The sequence below is a fragment of the Macrobrachium nipponense genome, chromosome 18 (genome assembly GCF_015104395.2).
Source record: "Macrobrachium nipponense isolate FS-2020 chromosome 18, ASM1510439v2, whole genome shotgun sequence".
Taxonomy (NCBI): Eukaryota; Metazoa; Arthropoda; class Malacostraca; order Decapoda; family Palaemonidae; genus Macrobrachium; species Macrobrachium nipponense.
Window position 1 is genome coordinate 87,564,386 of NC_087211.1, and position 10,246 is coordinate 87,574,631.

At 36.2% G+C, this 10,246-nt stretch overlaps 1 protein-coding gene across 1 annotated transcript in view; it reads left to right on the top strand.

Moving 5' to 3' along the window:
• LOC135196705 (uncharacterized) overlaps positions 1-2,574 on the top strand; it is an 80,497-nt gene extending 77,923 nt beyond the window's left edge. The window contains exon 3 of the mRNA XM_064223537.1: positions 2,276-2,574. Within this exon, the coding sequence (XP_064079607.1) occupies positions 2,276-2,574 (299 nt within the window). The remainder of the gene's footprint in view (positions 1-2,275) is intronic.
• Positions 2,575-10,246: the final 7,672 nt, after the last annotated feature.

Below are 10,246 nucleotides of genomic sequence, written 5' to 3' on the forward strand. Positions count from 1 at the left end.
AGGATAATTCGAGGAGATTAAAGTTATATATATCGAAATGGTGGAACTGAGAACCATGCAGTTCTAGCTTACAGCGTTGCAATCTATTAAAAGTCCTTCGGGAAATGCGCTCTGATGATAAATTATAATGAAATGACTGGATAACTAAGTGAAAGTAAAGATTTCATATAAAACTGGAATGTAAAATTTAGGCCAAAGTTTTAAAGGTGTACCAGGAGGAAAACCTCAAAGCAGTTGCACTGTGAAACAGTCGTTAGGAGAGTGTAGAACGTAGAACGGAAGAGAATATGAACGGAGGTACAGAAAAAGGAATGAGAGGGGTTGCAGATAGGGGCCGAAGGGACGCTGCAAAGAATCTTCAGTAATGCCTACAGATCAAGGAGGTTGGCGCAACTGCCTATTGAATTCGAAATCGCTTAGCAATAGCCGAACCAGTACTCCCATGGTGGGTTGTTATAGCCTCGCCTCCACCACCGAACACCCCCCGCCACCAAAAAAAAAAAAAATTTAGAACCCCCCCTCAAAAAAAAACATTTTTTAGAACCCCCCAAAAATATATTTTTAGGACCCCGAACAAAAAACAATTTTTTTAGAACCCCCACCCCTATAAAAAAAAACCCCAAAAAAAAATTTTTCCCCCCTTAGAAAAAACCCCAAAAAAACATTTTTTCCCCCAGAACCCCCCCCAAAAAAAACAAAAAAAGAAAAAAAATTTTTATTTTAGAAGCCCCCCCAAAAAAACATTTTAGAACCCCCCAAATAAGACATTTTTAGAACCCCCCCAAAAAAAACATTTTTTAGAAAAAACCCCCCCCCCCAAAAAAAAAAAAAAAAAACATTTTTAGCCCCCCAAAAAACCCCCCAAAAAAAAATCATTTTTAGAACCCCCCACCCCCCAAAAAATATATTTTAGGAAAAAAAACCCCGAACAAAAATTTTTGTTTTTAGAACCCCCTATAAAAAAAACATTTTTAGAACCCCCAAAAAAACATTTTTAGAACCCCCCAAAAAAGAAAAAAAATTTTTAGAAGCCCCCAAAAAAAATTGTTTAGGAACACCCCCAAATAAGAAAAAAAACATTGTTAGAACCCCCCAAAAAATATATTTTTAGAACCCCCCCAAAAAAACAAAAAATTTTTTTAGAACCCCCAAAAAAAAAACATTTTTAGAACCCCCCCCAAAAAATCATTTTTAGAACCCCCCCCCAAAAAGAAAAAAAAAATTTTTTAGAAGCAAAAAAACATTTTTTAGAACCCCCCCAAAAAAATACATTTTTTTTAGAACCCCCCAAAAAAACAAAAAAAAAATTTTTAGAACCCCCCACCAAAAAAAAATTTTTAGAACCCCCAAAAAAAAAATCATTTTTAGAACCCCCCAAAAAAGAAAAAAAATTTTTAGAAGAACCAAAAAAACATTTTTAGAACCCCCCAAAAAAGACATTTTTAGAACCCCCAAAAAAAACATTTTTAGGAAACCCCCCAAAAAAAACAAAAAACACATTTTTAGAACCCCCCAAAAAAACATTTTTAGAATTTTAAAAAAAAAAGAAAAAAAAATCCAAAAAAAAACCCAAAAAAACAATTTTTAGAACCCCCCAAAAAAAGAAAAAAAAAAATTTTTTAGAACCCCCCAAAAAAAACAATTTTTAGAACCCCCCAAAAAAACAAAAAAAAAAAATTTTTAGAACCCCCCAAAAAAAAAAAAATTTTTAGAAACCCCCCCAAAAAAAAAGAAAAAAAATTTTTAGAACCCCCCCAAAAAAAACCCAAAAACAATTTTTTAGAACCCCCCCCCCAAAAAAAAAACCCCCAAAAAAAACATTTTTAGAACCCCCCCCAAAAAAAAAAATCATTTTTAGACCCCCAAAAAACCCCCCCAAAAAAGAAAAAATTTTTAGAAGCCCCCCAAAAAAACCCAACCCATTTTTAGAACCCCCCACCCCAAAAAAAAAGAAAAAACTTTTTTTAGAAGCCCCCAAAAAAAACCCATTTGTAGAACCCCCCCCCAAAAAAAAAAGAAAAAACATTTTTTTAGAACCCCCCCAAAAAAAAAACATTTTTAGAACCCCCCAAAAAAAAAAAAAACAATTTTTAGAACCCCCCAAAAAAAGGCAAAAAAAAAAATAGAAAACCCCCCAAAAAAAAATCATTTTTAGAACCCAATGGCCTCTATAGAACCTCCTCTATAGGACCTTATTAAAAAACCCTCAAGGGAAAACAGTACCTTCTCGCTATACATCTCAACAACGTAAACACTGATGAATAACACCGTTCAGGTGTTCGCAAGTCTTTGCTTTTTGTATTCACCTCCTGCCCTCTTTCTCCTCCCCCCTCCACCCCTTCCTCCTCCTCCTCCCCCTCCTCCCCATCCCCTCCTCGTCCTCCACCCCATCCCTTCCTCAAAAGCCGCTCCTCCTCCTCCAACCCATCCCCTCTTCCTCCTTCTCCATCCTCCCATTCCCATGCTCATAACCCCTCCTCCCCTCCTCCTCCTACCCCCATCCACTCTTTCCTCCTTCTCCTCTTCCTACCCATCCCATCTTCTCCTTCTCCTCCTCCCATTTCCTCCTCATAAACCTCCTCCTCCTCCTCCTCCCAAATAACCTCCTCATATCCCCCTTCCACCTCTCCTCCTCCCCATTCCCTCCTCATAACCCCCCCTCCCCTTCCCCTCCTCCCCATAATCTTCCTCATAAGCAGCTCCTCCTCCTCCTCCTTCCCATCCCGTCTCATAACCCCCATCCCCCCTCCCTATCCCCATCCTCATGAGCCCACGCGTCCTAGTGCTCCATCCCCTCCTCATAAACACCCCCCCTCCCCACCCGGCCATCATGAATGAACGAAGCGAGAGGAAACGAGAATAACAACAGGAGAATTTGGATAAGCACTCACAAAAGAATAAAGATGCACTGTACATTGCACAAAGAATGGGGATAATAGAGGCATGATGTAAGTCTGGACGCCAATAGCCATAATGAAGATGTGACTGTAATAGGAAACAGATGACAGTCCATAAAAAACGAATACATATCCAAACATGAAAAGCGAGGATATAAATTAACCACCTCCCAAAAAAGAGGCTATAAAGACACGAAAAAAACATGGATATACATTACAAGAGGAATATAAGGGAGAACAAATTGTATGAGGAAGTGATGGAAATAAAATTTTGCGAAGGGAATGAAGATAAAAATTACAAGTAAAAAACACAGGCACAAATTCCATATATATATATATATCTATATAATATATATATCATATATCTATATATATATATATATATATATATATATATATATATATATAGATATACATATATATATATATATATATATATATATATATATATATATATATATATATATAAATTACAGGTAGATAATAGACATAAAAATTATACGAAGAAAATACTGATATATACAAATTACAAGTAGCAAATAATAGCTGCAAATTGAGCGAAGAATGAATATACGAACTGATAGACGATGAATAAATATAGGTACAAACTACAGCAAGAGAATAAATGTAGGAACAAACTGAAGGGGTAAAATACAGTTCCAAGTTACACGAAAAAAAGAAAGAAAAAAAAAGTTCCAAATTCCACGAAGCAAATGTAGACAGATATATATTACGGCAGGAACTCGGAGCTCTCACATTACAGAAGGAGGGCGAGGATATAACTCACAGGAAGGAATTACGAATATGCGCGGATATAAATCATTGGGAGCAGCAAAGGAAGGGTGATAAATCTGGGGTAGGGGTGCTGGTCTCGGAATCAAATCGTTCCCCAACCCCCCTCCCCCAGCCGCCGGTTCATTAATCAAAAATATAAAAATGTATATATGTAAAGTAAGTTCCGTACGATTAATAAAAAATGTGTCAAGCAGGTGCGTCTGATGGAGTGCGTATGCTGTCACTTTGATGATATAATAATAATAAAAATAATAATAATAATAATAATAATAATAATAATAATAATAATAATAATATAATTATATATTATTATTATTATTATTATTATTATTATATTGATTATAACGATGTCATCAATAAAATAATAACAATAATAAATGTTATCATAACATTATTATAATCAATATAATAATAATAATAAAATAATAATAATACTAATAATAATTATTATTATTACTATAATTTTGCATTACTCCTCTAGGATCACTGATTGGATGTAGGGATAGAGAGATTAATTATTAACTTCAAGCGACAATTTTCCGTTTACTTAATGACCGACGTTTTATCTTCGACGAACAAAAAACACGAGGATCCGGTAATGTCATGATTTTGTGTTGAAATGCATTAATAACAACAATACAAATCATTGCACATATAATGTAAACTACAGTAAGAAATTCACGCTACAAAACAGACCCATTCTAAACTAATCAGAACTTACAAAAAATAAATAAATAAATAAATACACAAAATAAAAATCGCCCCTTAAATATAGCAAAAATAATAATCATAAACTGCATTTTTGGTCTTACCTTGCCTAGAAGTACGATTTTGTGTAGAAATTCATCAATAACAACAATGAAAATCATTGCAAATATAATGTCAACTACAGTCAGAAATTCATTCTACAAAACACACCCATTCTAAATTAATCAGACCTAACAAAAAAAATAGAAATAAATAAAAATATAAAAGAATAATCACGCCTTACAGACAGCAAAAATAATGATCATAAACTGCATTTTTGGTCTTACCTTGCCTAGAAGGAAGCTGCTTCATTCTTCAATAGGAATGATCTAGTGGTTGGAAGGCTGGACACTAGACTGCTTTCCTTGTTAAGACCAACAGCCAGGAACTGCTTATTGATGTGCAGTACTTTCAGAAGTTTGAACTGGAGCCCTCTAATCTTCTCCAGTTCCTGGGTCCTCGATCCCTTGAGGTCACTCGAAAATGGTATCCATGATAGGTAGCTCCATGTCCACGGGCTCCGTGGATCTACACGTTTGATGAGGTTCATCATTCTTCTCATCTGCGTGGAGCTCGAGACCAAATTCGACAACGATGTGCGATCCTGTGGGGATATAATATGGTTTAAAATTTGCTTTCCTTAACCTGGTATCACACTAGTCATTTCTTGCTCGCGGTTTTGGCCAGCCTCCAGCCGATGCTCGCGAGCAAAAGTGTTGTATCGTCACACTAGGACCTCGTGGTTTCGAGGAGCAGTAGGAAAAAGTAAACAAAACTGATCAGCTGATATCATCATGGCGCCCAGAAATTATCGGACTGTTGCAAGATGTGCTGCAGTCATGTGTTTTCTCGGAATCTTACGTGAATGCAAGAGTAAAAAAAAATGCTTGTGGGTTCGAGAGTGGCTCAGGAGAAGAGAAGCCAAAGGTCTGAGAGTACATCCTATCAGAGGCAACGATCTTGTTTGTTTACACTATGCAGTCGCTCACGGTTCGTGCTCGCTGCTTCCCGTCCAGACAGGAAGCCAAAATCTCGAGCTAAAAGCTCCCGGTTTTCCATTTTCAGCAGCAACGGCTTGCTGCTGGAGAAAAAAAAGCCATAGTGTGAGGCCACCTTTACAGACTGTGGCATGAAATTGAAAGCTTTAGCATGCTGGTATCACTAAAACCTGCTTCGACTATAGCTCACCTCACTTGGTTATTTGTACGTGAATGCAAGCATTCGCAATAACAAGCATTCACAATACAAATAATGACAAATGTGTTCAATTAGGCCACCTCATCAAAACGATATCAGTGAGGAATTCCTCATATTTGTTGACTTGGATCCCTCTTGCCCAGACTAAGTGAGGTGGATTTTTTATTTTTAGAAATAGTGCAGTGCAGGTCGCTCAGCCTGTCAGGATAATGGCTGAATATTAAAAGAACAATATAACTGAAAACTAATTACTTGCGTAATACAAATATTAATAGGTTACGGTAAGATTTCATCCATGAAACATTACCGATTACTCATAGAAAGGGGAATTATGTTTTCACCTACAAATGTCGGCTTCCCTGTCTGTGTTGGGAACACATAGTCATTTGGATGCATTCTCGAGATGATGAACTTCTAGGAGAAATTAAATTTGAGTTGACAACTTGTTGCTTTGCAAACCAAATCGGCAAATTGTTGCTTTAAAAACTAAGTCTGACAATTTGTGGCTTTGAAAACCAAGTCTGACAATTTGTTGCTTTGAAATTCTAGTTGGCAATTTGATTCTTTTTGGGGAAAAAAAAAGTTGGCAGTTTATTGCTTTGGAAAAAAAAAAGGCTTTGAAAACCAGGTCTCACAATTTGTTACTTTGAAAACCGAGTGGGCAGTTTGTTGCTTTGAAAATCGATTTTGCAATTAGCTGCTTTGAAAACCGAGTTGACAATTTGTTGCTTTGGCAATTTGCTGATTTGGAAAAATCGAGTTGGCAATTTCTTGCTTTAAAAAAATCAATTAGTAATTTGTTACTTTGAAAGTCGAGCTGGTAATTTGTTATTTAGAAAAAAACTGAGTTGGTAATTTGTTACTTTGAAAAAACTGAGTTTGGTAATTTATTACTTTGAAAAAACTGAGTTTGGTAATTTGTTACTTTGAAAAAACTGAGTTTGGCAATTTGTTGCTTTGAAACTCCTCTCAAATTTGAAATAATTTACTCACGAAAGTTAATCGTAGATGGAAAAAAAAATCCATAATAAATAAGAAAAGAAAGTCGGATCCGCAAGCAAACTAAAACTGGAGCAAATTGACATAATAAAAAAAAATCAAATAAATCGACAAGAGAGACAAATTCGGATCATTTTCACTCGCACTCCTGGACCGCTGATGCGCACCCAACGAGATATTGCATTAAGTTAATTATCTCAACGATTCCAGCCTAACGAGTCATTATCTCGTCCTTATCACCCACTCCAAAGGACGCCTGTCTCCTCCTACTCCTCTTCCTCCCCACGTCCACTTCCTTCACCTCCTCCTCCATCTGCACCTCTTCCCCTTCTACCGCCCCACCTTCTCCTCCCCCTCCACCTCTTTCTTCATCTCCTCCTCCTTAACCAATCCTCAACCAATCGTCGCGGTAATCTCGCCGCTCCTTTAAAATGAGAGGGTCGTCGTCGTCGTCGTTCGAGCCCTCTTTCCAATTAAGGCCGAGGCTAATTCGCTTCGTCTTGCCCTCATTGTTGCGATGTGTTGATTAGAGAGGAATTGTCCTCGACCTATTTGCATTTAAGGCAGGTTTGCAAAATCTGAACGGGGTTAATGAGTTACACTTTTGTCATGTTAAATTTTAATATATATATATATATATCATATATATATATGTGTGTGTGTGTGTGTGTGTGCGTGTGACCCTAAAATTTTGTTACAACATAATTCCGTCTAATAAAAGGAGCCCATAAAACCGCCAAAATATAGAAATCAAGTACTATGTTTCAGAGACTGCTGTCTCTCTCTTCAGGTAGGTAATGATAATAACTAACTAAATAAATAAATAAATATATATATATATGTATGTGTATATATATGAATGTATGTATACATATATACAGGTAAACTCAAAATGCTAATACTGCTATCAACGATATAATCGCTCAATAAAAAAATATATATATAAAAAAGAAGTAAAAAATTATCATGTTTACAAAAAATTTCTTCATTACGTTCCATGATCGAATTGACGCAAAAAAAAAAAAAAAAAAAAAAAAAAACAAAAAAAAAAAAAAAAAATATTAACTGGCGTTCCTGTACTTGACTGACGAGAAGAAATCTGAAGATTCTCCTGTTGTCTAATTAAAACAGGGTATTGCGCCCACAAAGTTGCGTCAAGCAAGCACAAAAATGATATTATGGCCTTAATTGTTTCTTCAGATTTACGACATAATCTTTCTATCAACCAACCGCCCCCCATCTCTCTCTCTCTCTCTCTCACACACACACACACAAACACGCACATGAACACACTTCTGAAAAGGTATTATTTTTCTTCTTATAAACTGCAGATTTCATTTCGCAACGAATTGCAAGGCGAAAAAGCTTTAACAATAAAACGTTAAGGTCATATGTTTCAAATGACTGCAAGGCTTTATGTGCAAAAATATTAATTTTCTGCTTATCTAAAAACAACTGACTATCCAGTTTCCTACGCAAGTCCATAAGCAATTTCTTAAGCTTAAACGCGTTTTTTTTTCTTTTTTTTTTTTTTTGCCTTTTACTACCAAATCTTCTACCAAAAGGTTTTGGTATTTACCCTATGATACTATTATATAATTTAGCTCTTACACAAATGCTCGCGTTGGGCCTTTTACCAAAAAGCTCAAACTGTTTAGATATATATATACATATATATATATATATATATATATTATATATATATATATATATTACATATATATGGAATAGGAAGAGAATTTAGACCGAAGCGCTGAAAGGGAAATTGAGACAGAGGTACAGTAAAAGGAATGGAAGGGGTTGCAGCTAGGAGCCGCCGGAACGCTGCAAAGAATAACAAGTAATGACTACAGTGCAGCACGTGAAGTGTAATGCTGGCACTAGCCCCTACGGCCTACGGGGAAAATAAACCAAGATTCGCACGCCCAAGTGAGAGAAATACTGAAAATCACGAATTACAAGAGAATGAGTCTACATCTGCTCGCCTGGAGCCACGTTTCATGAAAGGGTGGAAGATGGATGAAGATGAAGTTGGAGGTGGTTTCAAAAAAGAAACTAGGTCACAAACAGAATTTTTCATCTTCCGTCTGTGATTCAGTTCACGACGTCGGTCTCTAAGGATCTGATTGAGGAATTGCACTTCTCTGAAATCCATGGAACAATAGTACCACGTTTTAGTTTTGAATCGGACCTGAGATTTTTCAATAAGGCAAGGACATTTATACATATTTCCTCTCTCTCTCTCTCTCTCTCCCTCTCGCATTTTCAAGCACCATTTAAAAGTTGAATTTCGTAACGGTAGACTTAAGAGTTTCAAAATTAGGAGGGGGCGTATATCACATAAAACCCAGATAGGCATTAGCAATAAATATAAGCCTAATCCTTCACTCACTAGATTTAGTTCGTGACATTTCGTGACAGAAAGCACCTATTGTATCGTTTCAGTTACATCAGTCTTCAAGAGCGTTTTTTAAAATTTCTCCTAATAAGCTTCAAAAATCATGAACATATGTCGCAGAAATGTGATGTGATGATAGAATGAGCATTAAGGTAATACTACGCACTACCTTCCTAGTCTCCCCTAGAGGCCTATCATGACCTATCCTTTACCTAATAATGAACAGGAAAGATATTATATACCGCCGATGCCCCGCAAAATACATTAATTTCATGCAGTTACATCGACTTGAAACAGTGTGTATATCACTACAACTGAGTGGACTTTAAAAAAGGCCAATCACGAGTGTTTAATAAAAGGAAAAAGTTATTCCGCACGCAATTAAATATTCTGGTTTAAGAGACCTTCGTTTCCAACGGCTGTTTCTTCAGTTTTCTTACCCTGCGCGGAAAACCGTTATGCTTAGTTGCCAGATGTTCCGTTATGGTAATATCACAGACCACGCGGAAACGCATGCGACTGAGTAAGAACTGATTGACAACGTTGATATCACAAAGTGACGTCACAAATATAATGGTTTGAAGTAAAACTTGACTCTAATATGTTTGCTTACCAATAAAAGTCCTATATTACATTGCCATTATTATTAAGATCATGAACCCTATTTATATGGAGCAAGGCCACAGATATAACTAACTTTAGAGATTCAAGATTCCAACGAATATGGTGTTCATATGAAAGAAGTAACGAAAGAAGTAACAGAAGGTTCTGGAGATATGTTTCCGTTTTTTCACTAAATTTTTTAATCCGGTAAAGGTCAGCATGACCTCCATGAACATCAAATTATCATTTGGGATTCCAAAGTGGATCGAATATTCACTTTAAAATGATTCCGAATCCATATCAACCTTAATAAACCCATTGCAGCCCTTAAAATTACAATAAAATCTATCAGACCATTTTGGCTTATCTTTAGACCGCACAAATATGCGAAAAAGCGTTCGTAACTACCATTCAAATGTCATAAACGTGTGTTTCCTCTCGTTCCTTGGCGGGAAAAGTGCATGATGGGAAATAGACTCGGTAAAAGCCACCCGCCCATGCGACCACCCCGTTAGTCGTCATAACATCTATCAATATCTTAAGACTTTATGAGTGCAGGCTATTACGTTTTATTATCATTATATACATATATCTATAATCTTTGGATTTC